General features: G+C 37.6%; 1 protein-coding gene across 1 annotated transcript; it reads left to right on the forward strand.

The window, feature by feature from the left end:
- Positions 1–524: 524 nt before the first annotated feature.
- On the forward strand, positions 525–21,123 carry LOC102233413 (actin filament-associated protein 1-like 1). The gene is made up of 19 exons (XM_023341739.1): positions 525–668; positions 9,430–9,558; positions 11,530–11,592; positions 11,707–11,792; positions 11,884–11,992; positions 12,102–12,191; positions 12,318–12,529; positions 12,633–12,812; positions 12,956–13,048; positions 13,361–13,463; positions 15,408–15,563; positions 15,897–16,111; positions 17,199–17,344; positions 17,450–17,531; positions 18,774–18,882; positions 19,054–19,221; positions 19,302–19,468; positions 19,978–20,103; positions 20,304–21,123. Exons 1-19 carry the CDS (start codon positions 647–649, stop codon positions 20,328–20,330), a joined length of 2,283 nt encoding a protein of 760 aa, XP_023197507.1. The 5' UTR covers positions 525–646; the 3' UTR covers positions 20,331–21,123.

Here is a 21,123-nt window from a genome sequence, read left to right on the forward strand (position 1 = left end):
GAATCCTAGCTGATTCACACACAGAAACAGTTTAGTTTGACTTACTGTCAGGCTGTGAGAAAATTTTGTATAAAAGTCATGTGTGTGATTCTAAGTGCAAACATCTGGTTTCAAAATGTGTCCCAGTGCAGAATTATACCATATCAAAGGGAATTTGTAAAATTCATATAACTGCTGACAGCTGCTGAGTACTAGAAGTTGTATTCCAACACTTCTTGTTTTTATTTTGCACAAAAATGTTAATTATTACGCAGTATTTGAGTGAAGTAAAACCTCTGAATTAATTAAAAGGCAATGGTTTAACTGAAGCGGTAACTGAATGTGGGTTGGGAACACCATCCTACTATATGGAGATAATTAGCTAATCATTTGGCGGGTTTCAGGGATTACATCTCCCCAAATAGGACCAGTGTGGCAGAAATGTGACTCTCCTCCCGTCTGCCTGCGCAGGCGCTAGGACCCAGCGGAGTACTGACGGACGCGTCCACTGGAGTCGCGCTGTAAACCACGGCGGTCACTGTGACTCACAGAGACCCGCTGTTTCACCGGAGAAACACGTCTCACATGTTTGAGACAGTTTCAAATAAAATGTCAGAAGGATTATAACTGGGAACCAGTTCGGAGATTTAAGCGTTTTTCAAGCGACATGGACTCCAAACGGCAGAGTGGTGAGTAGCAGCAACTCTTTATCCCAACATGAACGGGAGGAATCATAACTTTTTTTCAGCCAACAACAATGAGGAGTAATTTTTAACAAATAAAAAATAAAAGTAATCAGAACTGGGGAAGTACTTATTAAATATGCGGCAATAGACCGGTGAATTTACATATGGTCTGTGAGTGATAAAACAAATAATTTAAAGTGAAGCAATTCTTAACAAAGGAGAATGGACATGCGCATAGTTTTTCAAATGCAGCAAATCGTGCCCTCGTGCCCGGCTCATGATGTTGTAGTAGGTAAGAGTGACGTCATGCAGCCACGCGCCGGTTAGTGAAAGTGTGTGTGTATACGGAGGAGGTATCCCCAGGTAGAGTGATGCAAGCTGATACCAACAGAGGACTGCCCTGTTGTGCTGTGCGCCGCTGGAGGAGAAGCGGCTGCTGAATGGCTGCTCTGTCTGAGCAGGGATGTGGACAGGAAGCTGCTCTCCGGGACTCCAAGTAGAAGTCATCTAAGTTTTAAAGATAAGGACAAGAGTGGTTATTTAAAGTGAATCAATGAGAAATTCTTTATAGAAAGCAATGAAATAAAAAGTCTCCACACAGTGGTATTCTTACTGGCCAAATGTGTTAATAGGATTATGACTTATTGAGAATTAAGATTCCAAACATTTAAAACAGAAGTTGCAAAGTTTTTACTAGTGTAACAGTTCTGTGCTGCTGTATTAAATAATATTTTGTTATTTTATACAAACTTAGACTAAGAAGGGTGTTGGCCCCTGTTGTATTTATGTCCTTTTGCTCCTAAGATTCTGTGTATGCACAGAATTTACAAGAGATTAACTTTTCAGTTTCATCGCTTATATATAAGTATTAGTGTGTGTGTACTTTGTAAAACGTTCCTTATCAAGGAAGTTGTCTTCATTCATACAAAAAAACCTTTAAATCTTGCAGTAACTATGGCAGGTCTGTAAATAAATCGGGCTGCACAGCTCACTGAAAGCTTGTTCTTATTTTCAAGATATTTGTTTTCAAATAGTTGTGCATATATACATAAAAATCAAGCAGGTTAAATACAAAACACAAAAGTGAACTTTATAGACAAGGCAGTGTATAAATGTGAAGTGAAATGATGGATTTTTATGATAAACAATCTGAAAAAGGTGAAATGTGTATGTAATCAGTGTCAATTGTCTGGAAGGTGAAGTAGCTTAACTGTGTAACAAAAGAAGGTACCCACAATATGATGCTGCCACCACCATGCTTCACAATGGGGATGGTGTGTTCATGCTGATGTGGAGTGCTAGTTAAGTTATAAAGTTAGATTTAGATGCGCATCATTTCCTTTAATTTCTTATTTGCCGGTTCGTGTTAGTCTTTTACACAAAATCCTTTTAAATACCCAAAATGTTGTGGTTTTAATGTGATTATATGTGTAAAGGTTTACAGAAGATGATTACTTTTGCAAGTCAATGGACCATTAAACTGTAATATCATCTTGTGTAAGTTTAAAAAATGAGCTATACAACAGCAGAACAAACACCAATAATTCCCTTCAATCTTAACACACAGGAATTACTTACAATACAAAATAATAGTCTTAAGAATACCCCTTTATAAACATATTACACAGTCATTTGAGTTATGTAATTTCCTCAATTGTAATTTTAAACATAGGTCATCTTAATGCGGCTGTAAGATTTTAAATTATTATATTTCATAATCGGATTCAAAGCATGCATAAAAACTGAGCAATCTGAACACAATTGAAAGAGATTCACTGAGTAAATGATGGAATCTAGAAAGCACAAAACTGCCACAAGAATGTAAATATTGAAATACTGATTGTTTCAATGCTGGAATTTTTATTGTCCTATTTGCTTTCTATTTCCAGCATTTTCATTTGGCTTTTGTGTCACTTTGCTTGATGTTTGACAGGCATGACATTATTCTGGGTGCTTTTGTTTGACACTTGTTATTGAAGAGAAAGTACGAACTGCAGCTATTCTTAACAGAGAAAGGCTTATGAATAAAATGTGGGATTGAATGGAAGCATGCAGAAATTGCAAGCTTTTTCTAAGAAAGTTGCAAAAATTGCATAGAGAAATCAAAATATTGGCTGTTTATTTGTTGAAAACACAGCTCTGTATCAGCGTGGGTTTAAAATTAAGCTTACTTGTTTGGTCTTTGTCATACATTTGTATTTTTCGGGACACCATTTACCATCTTCAGAGTGTGATAAGATACTACAAGAATGTGAAAAAGTGAATTCCTCCACTGTTTTCCCACAGCTGTTTCTCTTTACAGATCTTGCCAGCGTGATTATGGGCTTTTTAAAGTGTCTGTCTAAATGCTAACCCCTAGGCGAACAGTCACAACATGGACTGTTGTCATCAAAATATGAAAAATGGGACGCTAAATTATTGAAACAGACTTTTGTCTCTTGAGGGAGCTGCTGAGCCTTGAACTCTGACCTCCCTCTGAAGAGGATGGGTGTCAGGGGAAGAGACAAGAATCAGATTGGTGGATAGGAGTTAAAAGGGAAAGATTTAAGAGGGGGCGGCATGGGGAGGGGGGGGGGGGGGGGGGGGGGGACAGGCGTGATGGAGAAGGTTTTGAATCTGGAAGAGCTTCTTGAAGCTTTTGACAGTGAGGCAAGCAGGAACAGGTTGATGTTTGTTGACCAAAGCCTCGTAGGCCTTTGATATTTATCTTTACACAAAACATTTCTTTAAATCCTAATCCTCATATCTTCTACAAGCAGCCAAATATTTCATTTCAAATCATTTAATGGTTGTATTTTACTCTGAAGAAAAGTTCTAACAAGGAGGGAGTGTTTTGATATGAGAAGAAAAGTTTCAGTTTACCCTTGGATGCGAGTTGACTGATGGGTTGGACCTGTCATGAATGAGAGTTAAACCCTAAGGTTAGGAGGACAGAGTGTGTATTTTCTCTGTGGTGAGATAAACAGCAGCGGCAGTAGCTATTTTGTCCTCGGCTATAACCAAACACATTAAATCAGTTCAAATGATAGTCGCATGGCCCAGATCTCATGACCAGCCTTCGTCAGGAAGACTTTCTGGAAACACACAGATCGGTTTTAACTTGCACTGCTGTGACTGTTTACAATATGCAAACAGATTTGTTATGAACTTTCCTTTTATTTTGTCATGTTACAACCATGAACATCATTAGCTTTGAGCTTTTATCTGATTGATCAACATTACATTGTTCATGTAAAAGAACAGTGAATTTTTTCAAATGACAATCTTAAGTGTTTAAATTTGCGTTCAGTGCCAGCAAAGTAATATTCTCTGAAACTACCTTTTACTTCAGTTAAATCTGTGGGTCATTTTGTTATGTTTCTGCCAGCATTGTACATATGAAGACGTGAATGTTTTATAAAAATTTTATAAGATGTATATAAAAAAGCTCAAACTTAGTCTAATTTCATGGAAGCTGTCTGTGAATTTTCAGATTTAGATCTGGGCTTAATTGTCTGTTCTAACATTTAAAAGTATTTTATATAAGCATCTTATTGTTGCTCTGGCAACCAGAGGACAAACCTCTGCTTCCAGCTCCTCATCTTTTGCAGTTTCAAACAAGTTCACTATGATTGACTTGTGTTTAGATCCATTTGTCTTCCTTTGAGCATTCACTAGATTTTCCAATACAACTAAAGAAAAACCTCTCAGCTGGTTTGCGGTTTGGCGAAACTCTTCATTTTCAGATCAGTAATGTTCTGTCAAATATTCCAAGCTTCATATTTTGTTTTAGAACCTAACTCTTCTGTGGACATATCCATAACTTAATTCCTGATTATAAACAGCATCTTTATGATGCTGTTTGTTTACTAATGTTCTGTAACAAACCTATGAGATTCACAGAACAAGTGGATTAGATTAAATTACACATGGCATGGGTGGACTTCAAGAGGAAGCTGATTGGAGTAGATTTTATGTAGCGGTGTCAGAGAGCTGGTTTTAGTTCACATCACACTTTTTTGAATTTTTAGTTGTAGAAGATTTTAAAAATTCCTCCTTTCAACTTCACATCACAATTGTGTAATATGGTTTATTTTTTGTGTGCCTCATAAATTCCCCGCAAAATATTGTTATTTAATGTAACATGATAAAATGCGAAACGTTCAAGGGGTGTGAACACTTTTGGACAGCACTATAAAAGACAGATTAATGGGGGTGGGAGTGTGCTTCCTCTTAGTGAAATAATTGAGCAGCTAGTAACAAAAAAAGGACTAGAAAAGGAAATGTAAGGCATGTGTGTGTTTGTGTGGATGTGTGTGTCTGAGGAATGGGGGGTAACAAAGATCCCTCTGTGGGTGAGAGCAGCCACAAGCCTGCAGAACAGCTGATTCTCAGCCTCTAAACCCTTCGTTCCCTTGAGAGAACTGGCCTTGACTGCACGGAGTCGGATTCTGACAAACAAAACATAGACCAGAGACTCTGCCATCAGTTTACAGCTGGTTTGTTTACCCGTTGTTGACTGATAACACTGAGTCATTTTAAGTGGTGCCCGCCACAGCAATGAATGGAGAGCGGAAGAATAACTTAACTTTTTCATATTTGTTAAAACTGTCACCATGTGGTGATAGTTTAATATTAGACAGATAATCTGTGAAAAGATTGATCTCCTCCACCCGCTCCTTGAACTACTACTGGAGTTTGAAGAAATGTATGACTCCTTGACAAAACCAACCAATCAGAGCCAGCAGGAGGAAAAACTTACCGTTCCATGAAAACCATTTATCTGTCATCATTGGTGACCATGCTAACTAGCCTTAGCATTAGTGGCAAGCTATGCTGTGGTGAACCAGCGGTAGTACAGTGGAGAGCAAGGTGAAGGAGTGAGTGCAGGAGTGATTGACAGCGCTAAGACCCTCCTCTTGGCTCTGATTTTTTTTTCTGACTGCAGTTAGTATTGGGAGCACTGGGAGAAAACAGAGCAGCTTGATTTTTTTTTCATATATTATTATGACATAATTATAATTTTAACAAATATGTAAAAATGACATTTTTTATAAAGTATAACACTGCAGCTTTAAGCTAGAAGATACTCTTCAGAATAAGGATGAAACCAAATGTTTACATACAAAGGCATGTAACATTTTTTTCTTACTGTCTGACATCAAATCAGAATAAACTTCTTCTGTTTTACCATTCAGCATGGAAGATGACGTTACTCTAATAGCAACATAATGCAAATGAACACAGGGACAAAGACGTAGTCTGTGGTCTGATTAAACTAAAATTAAAATGTTTGGCCATAATAACTGTTGTTATATTTCCAGGGAAAAGAGGGGAAGCTACCAAGCCAAGCCACACTACTTGTGAAGTATGGCGGTAGCAGCTTCATGCAGTGTGAATGTTTTGCTGGAGGAAGGCCTGAATAAGGGGATAAAATATCAAACGGAAAGTGGAAGCTTTGGTGAAAATCTACTTTTCAGATGGACACTGACCCTCAACTTACTACCAGATTAGAGAGAAAGTGCCTTATCCAAAATAAAGTCAAAGTTTTGGTGTGACCATCTCAAAGCTCTCATCTCAGTGCAATAGAAAATATCTGGGTGGAGTTAGATAGGCGGCACACAAACCTTACTCAGTTACAGCAGTTCTGTCTGGAAGAAAGAGACAAAATCCAACAAATTAACAGAAGCTTGTAAAATGTTTGTTTGTTTAAAAGTCAATTATACCAAGAACTTGGGCAATATGTGAACTTCTGCTTTTCAAAAATAAAATGAAAACGTCTATCTCACTATTCTTGCAATTTTGATCATCCTACCTGATTTAAACTAAAGAAAGAAATTTATTGTCAGGTAATCTTCTTTTAAAGGGAATAGAAATATGTGGTTTTATTGTATGCTGAGTTGTTGCCAAATAACCTACTGAAAACCTGAACCTCAACTAACAATCAGCAGTGTTAGTCATTTGGGCTTTTCAGCTAAAGTTTTGCAGATTCTTGCAGAATCTATATTTTGTACATTAGAATATTGCAAAATTACTCATATGCACATTACTGATGGATATAAGGTGTGATGAAAACATGATTATCTTAGTATTTTAAATTACAACTTATCCATTCCCTTCAAAATAAAATTCTCTGTCTCTTTGGTTGGATAACTGCAAAGTCAGGGTCCACATAAAAAAGTACAATGTTGTATGCTGTCCTCCAAGCTGCAAGCATCATTATCATTTTTAAAGGATATTTTCAAATTCATCATTAGTTTAAATTGTCGTTTGGAAAATACTACCAAATTCAGATCTGTAAGTTTTTGCTTGAAAAGTTCTCAAGTTCATAAGGAAAAAGCTGAGAGAGACCAAAAACAATAGAAGATGTTGAACCAGAAACAGCAAGATGGAGCGAAATGGAAAAGAGGAAAGTGAGACGTACAGAAAGAGGAGGTGAGGAGAGTTCATTGGAGGATCGTGGAGAGATTGGAAATCAGGAAGGAGTGGGGAGACGCTTCTGTCGACAACTAAGACAGGAAACCACAGCTGCGCACACACACACACGCACACACACACAACCAAACAGCTGCTGGAGATATATCCTTTAACCCTGAATGCCCGGGAATCGAGACGGCGCAGCTGTGTTGCACCACACCCCTCTTACACTGTGTGTGACTGTTTGTTCTTGTTATGTTTTTTGTTACACTCTCTGTCTCTGACAATGTAATTGTGCGCTCTGGTCTTGCAGAGTTCTGTGGTGATCTAATTTTGGCCCTTGCGGAGACAATAGAGTATTGTTGGAGTTGGGGGAGTGGGAGAGGGTTTGGGGAAGAGTGAAGGCTTTTTTCTCACTCTCTGGGAAAATTAAACAGGAATATTTTCATCTCAGATGAGCCTCACTCTTGCAACTGCTTTCTGTCAAAGAATGGCTATATTTTCATTTTATTAAATTTTTTGCTGCTACATTTTATCAGACTGAAGTGGCAAACTTTCTAGTTTTCTCACTGTACTGTACATGTAACAAATTATTATTACTGTCAAATGTGTTAAAGTTCCTGAGTGTTGAAACAAATTGAGTCAAAGTTGATATTTGAGTTTCACAACAATGAATCTGAGAATCTGTTTTAGTAAAACAAATATTTAGACTAGATGGGGCCTTTTTGATTTTCCTCCATGTATCCAAAAATGTCATTGAATTTATAAAAATTTTAGTATCAATGCCAAAAATCTTTTTTTTCTGACATCGTAAAGTAGGCTAACAGATCTTAAAGGGAAGGTCAGGTCTTAAGACATTAAAGTACAAAGTCTTTTACAGTCTTTTATTCTGGAAAGGGTCACAATGCAATTTGTGTTGAGATTCAACTGAAGCACAGCGAGATCTGTTATCCACAGAGAAAACCAAAATGAAGAGACTGAAGATGATTTTAAAAAATGCCTTAACAGCTAAAACTATGCAAGCCTCATATGATTCAGTCATGGTCAGTGTCAGCATTCAACAAAAAGAAAAGGACAGGCTGAATCTGAGAGATCTAAGCCCAAAACCACCCCTGACCGAAAAGAACACATTCATCTCACATTTTGCAAAAGAACATCAGGACAAACATCAATCCTCCTGGGAAGTTGTTGCACCTTAATATCTGCTTAAAACGAACAAAGCATCTGAGGAAAATAGCATCATACCTGCAATCAGACATGTTGGTAGTGTGATGTTGTGTTACTATTTTGTTTTTTGGGAACTCGAGGCGGTGCCATAATTGATGGAACCATTAATTCTGCATCAGAAAGCCCTGAAGGAGAAGCCCACTTAGTTTATATGACAGGACAGTGATTCAAAGTACACAGCAACTTCCGGATTTCCAACAAAAATAGGTTTCAGAGTGCCCTAGTCAAAGTCTGGACTTTAATTTAATTTAGATAACATTGCAAAGGCTAACCATGTATGAAAACCCTCTGATGCAGCTGAATTAAAACAGTTCTACAAAGAAAAGTTAAACAAACTTCCTCCACAGTGAAGACTGATTAGAAGTAAGAAGCAAGAGTCATGCCTCAGAGAATCAGAGAAGAGAAGAAGCTGCTTACTTTTATAAAAATATGTGTCAAATAAGTGATGTGTCACTGAAAAGGGGGGACATTTCATAACCAAAGAACAATCTCAGTTAAACTTTATGCACATTTGCTCATTGTTAAGAGTTAGTAGAAAAATGCAGACTTTGAGCTTGGATCACAATTACTTCATTGCAGAGTTTACAGACCTAAGAACCATTGTAGATACTTGTGAATTTTCTCCTTTTCTCTGGCTCGATTTCCTTCAGGGAAGGAAGCCCGCTGACCTCCCCACCTACCTTCTTTTCTCTCCAAAACTTCTTCCCTCCTCTCCTCTCTTTGTTGTCTCTGAACAGGCAGGATGTGTGAGTGTGTGTCAGGATATTTGGAACAATGTCAAGGTCAACAAATTGCACAAACACATCCACACACACTCGGACTCACACAGGATGTTGGAGCTGAACGTAAAAACTGCTCTTTTTTTAGAGAAAGCGCTAAATATTCCAGGCTGTCTGTTAGTGTGTGATATGTAAGGATGTTTCATATCTCATCCCAGTCAGCTGTTGCAGCAGCCGCTCCTGAGTTCGTGCCCTTTGGTCTGTGCCAGTTTCCATGACTTGCCTTATATCCATGTGTTAAGTTGGTATTTAATGCACTTGGTGCTACATATTTCATCTATGTCAGGAGCCTGGCATACTGGTTTGTTGTAAGCTTCAACTGATTTGAACAAACAATAAAAAATATTTTTGCTGGTTTCCAGTGGTGATGGAGCGCCTTGTGAATGAACTCAACTCTCTGCTGAAGATGTTGGACCAGGAGACGGTTAGTCCAGATACTGCCAACAAGATGGCTTCCGTACGCAACATCCTGGACTCTCTTCAGCTGTCAGGTACTCAATAAAGCCTCAAACTTTGACGCATTTCATATAATATTAACGTACAACAATCCAATAGGCACATCTTTTAAATATGTATAAACTGCATTCAGTTAATGTTTAATGCATATCTTAGACTGAAAATTTGATGAAATCCACCATTAAGCTTGGTTACATTTATTCAGTGGGGAAAACAATCCATGGTCCTTTAAGGAATTCATGTTTTTTTACATTGAAATATGGCCCACCCATTTATTATATTCTGTATAGCTTCCTTTTTGCCAATATATAGATTGAAACATGCAAAGAGAGGTATATTCGATATTAGAGAGAGAGAGATACTATTCCATTTGCACAATCTCTCTCTATGATCTACAGTCCAAGGTTCTGTCTTATATAAAAACTGATCATGTGTCTTGTGAACCAATTTCTGGTTATTTTGACTTTAAGAGACCCAATGATGACCCTTTATTCATTTACTTGCAGAGAAAACAGGATTTTTATTTAGAATATCTTGATACCTCAAGCAGTGCTTATTTTTGTGAACTGTTGCAAAGTTTCCAGATCATCTGGATTAGAAACAAGCCCCTGGCATCATAGATTCTTCTCTTACTTAACAGCTACTATCTGGTTCTTTTCCACATGTTTATCTTTGTGTCATGCCAGACCCCTAGGGAAAGCTTGGTGCCATAAACGGTAAATAACCTGTACTTGTAAAGCACTTTATAAAGTCAGAGAACTCCAAAATGCTTCATAATACAGTCAGACACACACGGATGTTGGTAAGCTACATTGTGGAACCAGCCCTGTAGCATACTGACAGAAGTAGGGTTACCATTCAGTCAGGTGAAGTGCAGATATGTAGTGGCAAGAAAATAGTGTTTTCCAAAACCTTTCTTATAAAAATCAGAAATGTTTGGCAGGTTATTTTTACTCACTCATAAATAAATAATTTGTTGACCCACATTATGTTCAATTACAACTGAATAGTTATTTATATGTTTTTCCACAAATTTAGAACTGGACATGTCTATTGTTGTTTGTTTAAAGTTTGGGATAGTAGTTAACCAAACACTGCTTTAAACTTCTCCGCAGCTTTATGCCTGATCTGTGCTGATCTGTGTCTTTATGGAAATATTTGTTTACTAATGGGTTCTAACAAACAGCTGGATTAATATTGAGCTTAATTCACACACATCTGAACTTTACATACGAATTAGGTGATTTTGGCATTAGATGTTATTGGGGTTCCAGATTAAAAGGGAATTCACGCCACACTTCCGATTTTATTCAAACAAAACCATATTTGATTTTTTTCTTCTTTCTCTTTACAATTAGGTTTCACTTAGTGTTGGTCTATCACATAAACTCCAATAAAATTCAATAAAGTTTGTGGATGAAATAGGAAAAAAACAGGAAAAGTTTAACAGGTAGCAATACTTTTGCAAGACAATGTCAAATCTTTCAACTTATGCAGATTAGGCTTAAAGGATTTAATAGAACAGTGCAGATTGTGGATACTGACTACAAGCAGTTGTTGAAAACACATTTGCAGCAATGATACTCCCTGTAGTCTCTAAAGCCAGGACGTGTTTATCTAGAAGAGTGCAGGGAATGAGGGAGGATAAAAGGATTGATGTAAGAGGATAATGAAATGCAGAGTTAAAAGAGGATAATGAGACAAGGTCAAAGGAAGGCGATGAACAAAATATCCTGATGGGTGACAAGTACAATAATAATGGGTCTGCTGGGCCTATGCACTATCTGGGTTTTAGTCTTCCATACATATTGTACATCTTTACTTATCTTTGTTTACTGAGAGCTCCACTGCTCTTCCTTGTAATCAGATGTTTCCACATAATTACATTTTTCTGAAATGCAAAGAGTTTTTTCTTCAGATTCAATTTTCTGTATCCATTAAATCTGGTGATTATGTTCTTGCAAAAAGCTGAAATAATACTTGCTCATGTTTTGTGCTTTCCACAGTCAATGGCTCAGACGTCTACATGAACGGCACGAGTTTTGTCGCGTCTCTGTTTGAAGATTTTGGTTCGTAAATCTTTGAAACATCTTTCAATCAGTTTAGTTAAATTTTAGAAGTCATATTTCATGTTATTGTGCTTAAAAAAAATTTTAATAGCATAACACTTGTTGTTTCTTCAGATTGTGATTTACACATGCTCAGTGCATCTCCAGTGGAGCAGAAAGAACCCAAAGACAAAGAGGAGAAAACACAGCCTAGTAAATCAGTAAGTTTTTTGACACCTTTCTTATTAAACCAGATATTCATCTGACATTCCAAACATAATTCAGTTTGAATTTCCCTTATTTCACCCTTAGACACCCACAGACACACCACCGCCTTTGCCAGCAACACCACTTCCTGATGACTACTATGAAGAAGCTGTTCCTCTTGATCCTGGATCCTCTCCTCAGTATTTCACCACAAGTATGAACACCCATACACATTTAGGCCCTTCTAATATAAATTAACATTAACCAGCATATCTTTACAAGGGAGGTTAAAGGTGCAGGATTCTAATAACTCTCCCCTATAGATTCCAGAAACTCTGTTGAAGATGCCTACTATGAAGATGCTGATAATAACTACCCCACTACCAGGATTAATGGGCCCTCTAAAACATCCAGTGAGTCTGCTTATTCAGTCTTTAATCATTCTGGCAGCTATAAAAGTCAATTTCTTTATGACTAAGAGTGTTTCATTAAATCTTTTAGGAATTAATGACTTTGTTTTTTGGGTTTTTTTTGCACAGACAATGACTCAGATGCGCTGAGTAGCTCCTACGAGTCTTATGAAGAGGAGGAGGAGGAGGCCAAGGGACGGAACTCCTCTCAGAGGTGGACCGCTGAGGGAAGCCCTGATGAACCGGTCAGGGATTGCCACATATGTGCCTTCCTGATGCGAAAAAAGCGATTTGGCCAGTGGACAAAGCAGCTAGTAGTTGTTAGAGACAATAAACTCCAGGTAAACAACAATAATGATCTAGGTTATCAAAGGTTGAAACAAAAGCAGATGCTTTACTATTATATTTGAATCTAAAACTTGATTTTTTTTTTCCTTGTTTTAGTGCTATAAAAGTATAAAGGAGTTGTCACCGACCACGGAGCTCCCCCTGAACCTCTGCAACGTCATCTATGTCCCAAAGGAAGGCCGGAAAAAGAGGCACGAGCTGCGCTTCTCCTTACCTGGAGGTGAAGCTCTGGTCCTGGCCGTTCAGAGTAAAGAGCAGGCCCAGCGGTGGCTCAAGGTACCTTTGCTCTCTGTGTTCGACTGCTTCTGCTTAGACAGATGAGAAAAAGTCAAAGCAAGTAGAAGACAATGATAATGTTTTGGGTCCCACACAAGTTTGTGTCCAGAAGTGAATGTTATTTTCTTTTTTAACTGGTCCAGGTGGTTCATGACGTTGGCAGTCAGTGTAATAACACAGAAGGACTGAATGGATCAACATCTCCAATAATACAGAGGAAACTGGAGCTCGATAAGGTTTGTGGTCTTTTGTGTGATTACCTTTCGCTTCAGCCTGTTTAGCTAAAAAAATATTGTCATCTTAGTGATGACAATTAGGACTTAAATGATATCACCAATAGTAACACAGTTGTTCCTCTGGTTTTTAGTCCACAATAAAGAAGCAATGTTGTGGTTGCTGAGCTGGTCATTTTCCTCAGGTTTCCTATCCTGAGCAAGGCAGGATGATGCATATAGTTCACTCAGAGTTAACTATACATACTGATGTATTGGTTTTCCTTCTCTTTTTTCTTTCCTCATTATTTTTCTTATTTATTTTATTTTGCCCAGATGCTGCAGTCAGACAGACAAACATCGGACTCAGACAGCGGTCCAATAGGAGACAGTCAGTCCAACGCTTACGGAGCAGGACGAGACATCACCGACTCACTCAGTACGACATCACAAACATAACCTATCTGAGTTAGATTTACCATTCGATTCATAATCTATGTGTGTTTTACTTTAAATGTCTAAAAGATATTTTTGAGCATCACTTCATGTTGCTAGAAAAGTAGCAGGAATGTAAAGTCTTCACAGCTTATTTTAAAAGAAAAAAGTGCAGCATGTTTTGAGTGATATTTGAGCACGTTTCTGAAAAACAAAATTAGAGGCATACCTTTTATCTTACCTCTGCCACAGAGATGTTGTTAGCAATAAAAAAAAAAGCTAAATAAAATGAATTAACCAAATTTTCACACTTTAATTCCAAAGCTTTGCTACTTTCTAATCTTGTTAGTATCTACCTCCTTCTGTTTCTGAAATGTGGTCAAGGATAAAGTTCACTATTCACCAGCATAAATTAGATGTTTGATGGTTAAAGTTGTACTTTTATTGGGAGTTCCTTCACTTTGTTGAAGGAGCACAACCATAAATTAATGATCCAATAATAAACATGGACATATGAAAACAAACATCATATTCTGTTTTTGTATCATGGCCAACAAAATGAATATAATTTGTTGAGGAACAGCTTCCTTTAACCATCTGTTGATAAATGTAGATATTGGACGCCATTCACTGTGACTCTATAGGCTGCTTTCTCACTATATTGTCATACATATCACATTTGTGACACATACTAAAAGGTTTTTCCTTTAATTTAATGTAAATCTGAGTGACTTATTTTAGTAGCAATACCAATATTTATTTAAATTCAGCAGTTTAATAGATCCATTGGCATAGTTTTTGTCCCATTCTACCCTTTTTGTAACACAGAGAAACAGAAGACAAATAACCAAGCACACACACACTCATATCTTAGAGTAATGGCCTGTACTTGTGTGGCACTTTAACTAGTATAGAGGAATCCAAAGCACTTTACATGACATTCAGTCATTTACCCCTACATAAACATCTTCACACACTCCAAGGCAACAGTGCTCATGGCACACAAGATAATAAATTATAATATATCTGTCAAAAAGGACCCTAATTAAGTTTTCTATTGCTTTTATGCTCTAGTCGCATGATTGCAGATAATGAGAAAACAAGGTTACTTGCTTTCTTTGGTAATGTATTTTGGATTTTAATTGGTTGGAGGGCAGCAGAGGGAGGAGCTTGCAGTGAGTGTCCTTCATTCAAGAACGTCCTCTCAATATATTTAACAAAAGTGTGTCACTGAGGGTTTAATTAAATAATTTATATCTAAAAGAAATAAAAAAGTAGTGTAAGTCTCATAGCCGTCTATGTTGCTAATAAAAACCTTTTAATATTACAATTTAATTAATACCTTTTAGGATTAAAAGCTACACTATACTGTAGGAAGCAAAACTTCTTACTTTCTAGGAGTGGGGCAATCAAGTACCTAAAATGTTATAAGGAAACACACATATGCTTTCAAGGGACTGATCAACAGCAAAATAAATATTTTTGTTTTTCTGTCCTTTAAATTCGGAAGGAAACACCCAGTATATACACGATGGATAAGTCAAACAAAGTCATGTTGTTTCAGTGTTGTTTACTGATTGAGCAACGCTGAGCCTGAAGAGACATGAGGGAGAGAAAGGGAGAGACAGGAAGCGAGACACGAGCAGATATGACATCCTTCCTGTTCTTTTCCTCTAATTGTCTCTCACTGACATCATAGGAAGCTGGACGAACAGAATGCTGCTGCACCTGGTCCATTCACAATAAACTTGCAAACACACTGGAATTGTCTCAATTCATCAGACATATTCCCAAAATGCTCGATTTACATTAAACTCTCCTATTAGCTTGATTATTCTTATCAACATTTTATTGTTATCTCTTTGTATTTTTGATGCAGAAAGTTTTGAGTTATATTAATATAAACTGATGACAGTTGATAATCATTGAGTGACATGTTTGTGTTCAGACAGAGGAAAGCGGGGCGCGTTCTCAGAGCTGACGGGGTCGATGAGCCGAGCAGCGGGAAAGAAAATCAATCGGATCATCACTTTCTCCAAAAAGAAGCCTCCGTTACCAGGAGACCCTCCCTCATCTTCTGGGCACCATGACAACCCCCGCTGTGGTGAGGACACAATCTCAGCATGCCAGATGATTGCCTGGTCGATTCTCATTTACTGACGATTTGACTTTACATTTACATTTGTAAAAAAAAAACAATTAATTAAAAGGGGTTTAAGAAATCAAAAATTTTGATTGACTAAACTGTACTGTAATTGAAAAAAATGCATGAGATAAATTAGCCAAAATGTGGCTCAGCACTTTCCGCCAATAGTCTCAGGAACAGCTAGACATTCTTAGAAAGTGCTGAGAATTTTCAATGTGATGCCGTAGATTAACTGGTAGATGTGGCTTATCTGACACAAAGTCTGCTTGCTTTTCCCCAACCCCTCCACAGGTTATCTCAGTGTGTGTCTCAGTGGCTGCTGGAAGGAGCGCTGGTGTGTTCTCCGAGGTGGAAATCTGTACCTGCAAAAGGATCCCGGGGACCAGCAGCCTCCAGTCATTGTGGTGCCTCTTAAAGGGGCAGAGGTGGTGCCTGGGGGCCTCGGACCCAAACATCCCTTCTCATTTCATATCATGCAAGCGGGCAATGAGCTTGCAGCTTTAGAGGTAAAATGCTTATATTTGGGATATTGATTTTACTTATCTTGTATGTGATGGAATAGGGCTGGCTGATATGGCTGATAAACTTATCATGATATGAGTGTTTCATATCAGTCCATATTGATAACTGTCGATGTCGATAGTTATTGATTCTTTTTTTTTTATATCTGAAATACTGCCAAACTGGTGGCCATTTTGTTTTGGTTTTTATTTGTACACACAACAGCATTTACGTATAAACGACTCTTTAAAAATTTACAAACCACTCAAAATGATCAATTTCTCTGATTTTACTTTTTATAGGTATATGTTTGAGTAGAATGAACATTGTTTTTTTATTCTATGAACTACTGACAACATGACTGAAATTTCAAGCAAAAAGCAGAAAACAAGAAATGGTCAAAGTAATGAAAAGGGTGCAGGGCTTTCAGACTTCAAATAATGCAAAGAAAACAAATTCATATTCACTTGGAAACAACGATTCTAATAGTTTAACTCAGGAAGAGTTCAGAGTTCAGATATTTGGTGGTATAACCAGGAGGTTTTCAATGGGGTTCAGTTCAGTGGTCTTTTTTCCAGAGCTGTATATTTTTACCTGTTTTATTTTATGAATCTTAAGTGAGAAACTTACCTTATAATTAGTGAATTGTGCACAAGTGACTTATCAGCTTATCTTGGTGGAAAGTCTGCTGCTCTTTTCTAAGTGTGTTTTTATAAAAATTTTATATGTAGCATGTTTAATTCATACACATTTATAATGACATCATTTGTTTTGCTATTTTAGGTGCTTTGTTTATGTCATGTTAAAATGGTCTGACATATTTATGCTTTAGGTGCTGGTTGAATCTGGTAAAATTAGTCATGAAATTCTGTTTTCTCTACACTGAAGCAGCTGTTAAACATCTCGAACAGCTTCATCTGGTATAGGAATTTATATGTAGGTGGACTGATGGGTTTTTCACAACTTTCCTCATATCACCAAAGATCCAGATGAGAAATATAGTTAGTGTGTGTACAGAGCAGCTAAAAACAATTTATTTTTATGTTTGAAAATTATGTCACCTCGTTGGATATTTATATTTCTAACCATTAGGCGAGCTCCTCTGAAGATCTTGGCCGCTGGCTGGGCGTTTTGTTTGCCGAGACCGGTAGCGGCACCCTCCCTGAAGAGCTGCACTACGACTACATCGATGTGGACACACTCACCGACATACGGCAAGCTGCCAGACACTCCTTCTTGTGAGTCACTTCTATCAGTGTGCTACTGCATGCGCTTACCAAGAACTTCCTTTCCTTTGAGTGTAACTTCAGTTTTAACTATTCCTCTATTCTTTCCTCTGGCAGGTGGGCTACTACCACTGCTACTTCCTCCAGCAGTGCTTCAATAGATTCCAGAACGTATGACGAAGTGTACGAAAGCATTGCGGTGAGACAACATGAAATTGCTTTTATGACATAATCTGAACAGGCGATAGAGATTTTTTTTAAAACATCTCTCAAACCAACCTGGCCTTTATTGAAAAAGTCCTTTGTAAATAAACTACATTTTTTGAGAAGCTGAGTTTCACTCGCCTTACCCTGACAAAACTGCTGTCAGACTTAAACTGAACGTGTCTGACATCATGATTGGGGAGAAAAGACTTTAAAAGAAGTTTAAATACAGATGAAAAACATTGTCACTGACGTACAGTACAGACCAAAAGTTTGGACACACCTTCTAATTCAATGGGTTTTCTTTATTTTCATAACTATTTATAAGGCAAGAAATCCCACTTATTAACCTGACAGGGCAGGTTGACCTATGAAGTGAAAGCCATTTCAGGTGACGACCTCTTGAAGCTCATCAAGAAAATGCAGAGTGTGTGCAAAGCAGCAATCAGGTTGCTACTTTGAAGAAACTAGAATATAAGGGGTATTTTCAGTTGTTTTACACTTTTTTGTTTAGTGCATATTTCCACATGTGTTATTCATAGTTTTGATGCCTTCAGTGTGAATCTACAATGTCAATAGTCATGAAAATAAAGGGAACACATTGAATTAAAAGGTGTGTCCAAACTTTTGGTCTGTACTGTATATCTGTCTGGAAAGAATGACAAAGGAATTTCTCAGACTTTGGGACTCCATCAAACCACAGTAAGAGACTTTAACCATAAGTAAAGTAAAGATGCTGAGGCAGCAAAGTCCCAGTTGGAATTGATGGAGCAATGAATTCTGCTCCGTACCATAAAACCCTGAAAGAAAATGTCTGACCGTTAGTTAACTTCAACAGCACCTACAGTCTGGAAGCCATCAGCAAGTCCCCCTTTGAATGTCTCAAAGAATGAAACTTGGTTTAATGATAATTACCTCTTTTACGTCTTTTCATACTTATTTAGATAACTTATTTTCTCTTAATAGTTGAAATGGACATCTAAAGATTGCATTTTAATTTACTCGTATTCTGACTGTCTGACACTAAATTTTATTAAAAATTATTTCTTTAAAAAACAGAGGAAATCTGTAATAGGACAAATGCTGTTGGGTTTATCATACATTTTGATTGCGTTTGTGTTGGTCTTTGTTTCTCTCCAGTTGGTAAAAGTCCTTTGTTTTTGCACTGTAAGCTAAAAACAATAAAACTCATCATGAAAGGTCACTAAAATTATTTTTCTTTTTAAAAAAAATGCAGGATGAAGATGTCGAGAGCAAAACAGGTCAGGTGAGACGTCATGCCTCCTTCTCCAGCAGGGACTCAGAAAAAACCGAACAACAGGCTACCATCAAGAGGCACGCCTCCAGTGAGTCACCTTTCATTTCATAATTCATTGGCCTTACTGCATAAAAATTTGATGGGAGAAAATGTTGCCACAGCTGGCTCTCTCCTCCAGATCATAAGTTGATTCAGCTGGCTGACTGATAACCAGAATTGCTATGTCTATTCAAATGCCTGTTTATTTATTTCCCCTTAGATGTAAATCCGTACGGGCGCTATGGGAAGATGCGTGCAGAGGAAGACGCCAGACGATACCTGAGGCAGAAAGAGGAGCTGGAGAAGCAAAAGGAGGAGCTGAGAAACACCCTGATCTCCCTCCGTAGGGAGAAGAAGGAGGTGAAGGAGCAAATGAAGAGTGACACAGGTCAGACAGACATCAGACAGCACTGCTTAGACTCCTGCTTTGGATTGACTCTAATTCTCAGCGTGTGTGTGTGTGTGCAGGTGATGCTTTGGAAAAGCGGTTAGCTGAGATAGAGACGCTGTGCAAACAAAAGGAGGAGGAGAGGGTGGAGCTGGAGCTCCAGCTGACAGAAGTCAAAGAAAATCTGAAGAAATCACTGGCTAGAGGAGCTCTGGGTCCGCCTGTGGACACAAAGGTTAACGTCAAGGTGGGAATCAGCACATCATTTGTACAACTTCAACATTAATTTAGAAATTAAATATTGATTTAAACTAAATAGTCTGAACTGCTTTTAAAAAAAGTCATACAATGAGGAAAGAATATCACACATCAACATACTTCTTTTAAAAGAAGTATGTAAGTATGTGTTTTTTAAATGTACTATTTAAAAAACGCTAACATTTTGTATGTTAGTGCTTTTTATATCTCTCAACATGTAAACGCAAAGAGTAATATTTAAGAAATATACCTCTGCATGTGGAAAACACAGTATTTTATCAGTCACCCTTTCAGACTACTATATATTTAATATATAGAATTCCAAGTTTTGAATTAGAATTGGAATACTACTGCAATTCCTCTTAAACAATACACAGCTTAGCTTAGCTTAGCTTAGCTTATCTTAGCTTAGCTTCGCTGCCATTCGTAATGCTTGGTGAAACATTGTATTTGCCTCATTGATGAAGTTTTTGTATGTGGGCTTCTGTTTGATTACAGACTCAGAGAAATAAGGCTGAAAAGGTTTACAACGAGAGCGCTCCCGTCAACTCAGCATCTGAGCTTCGTAAACGCCCCCCGTCTCTTTACGCTTCCTCCAGGGGGAACGTCATGCAGAAAGCAAAGGTAAAGTACGTCCTGCTGAGGCTGTGTGTGTCAGAGGACACCCATGACACTGATCTTTGGTCGAGTTAACATTGTCTAAAGTCTAAATCTGACATTTATGAACAATTCAGATTCATCACATACTAAACGTAATAGCTGGGATGTAGCTGTCATGCCAGTGCAAGGACTGTGTCTGATATTTGCTTTCTCATTGTTTTCAGGAGTGGGAGTCAAAGAAGGGGACCTAGACGACACAGACAGACTGACAGGAACTGGAGGAGAAAAGAAAAACTCTTGTTTGGCAGGAGAATGTGTGCCAGATGAAAGCATGAGGAGATCACATATTAAAGAGGATAAAGAAAAGAAAGGGATGAAGAGGGTGATGCACAGCCAGGCTGATGCTAATCAAGCTACCTTAAATGTGACAAACTTGACCGATTAAAACCAGCGCAGTATTAATGTGATCACTCTAACCATGAGCTAAGTCTTGTGTTTATGTGTCTGCATGTTCATTGCACATGTGCAGAAAGTGACCATGTGACCTTTGAACAGAAATGCGTAGTAAAGGGAGAGAAGGATGATTCTTACTGTAGGTTGAAGATACAGACAAGACTTCCTTCCTGTATTCACCCAAATATTTTGGGTCTTTTACACAAAATGTATAAATGAAAGTTAAAGAGTGAAACCAAAAGTTCTTAAATTATCATTGTCTTTAGAGGAAGTATCTCATATTTGAAGGATTTTTAAAAAATCATAACTAGTATGACACTGTACCTGAGAGAAATAAACCAACGTTTATTGTTTTAATGTGAAGTGATTACTTTAAACATTGTATGTTTTTATTTTACATATATAAATTTACTTTTTTTTTTATTTAATTGTTGCACTTTATGCTTTTGTAATTACCTAAATGTTTCCAGTTATAGCAAAACAAACATACCCTTAGTAGCCAAAGTATTTGAAGAAAATGCCATGTCTGCTCTTCACTGCACAGATGTGAACAAAACACACATGTTGGAGTAAATCATTGTTTCAAGAGAC

The sequence above is a fragment of the Xiphophorus maculatus genome, chromosome 11, assembly GCF_002775205.1.
Source record: "Xiphophorus maculatus strain JP 163 A chromosome 11, X_maculatus-5.0-male, whole genome shotgun sequence".
Classification (NCBI taxonomy): domain Eukaryota; kingdom Metazoa; phylum Chordata; class Actinopteri; order Cyprinodontiformes; family Poeciliidae; genus Xiphophorus; species Xiphophorus maculatus.

Coding starts and splice junctions, on each gene's coding strand:
- LOC102233413 (XM_023341739.1), top strand. CDS start 647: ATGGACTCCAAACGGCAGAGTG. Junction 669..9,429: donor GGACTCCAAACGGCAGAGTG/GTGAGTAGCAGC, acceptor GCTGGTTTCCAG/TGGTGATGGAGCGCCTTGTG. Junction 11,593..11,706: donor GTCTCTGTTTGAAGATTTTG/GTTCGTAAATCT, acceptor TTGTTTCTTCAG/ATTGTGATTTACACATGCTC.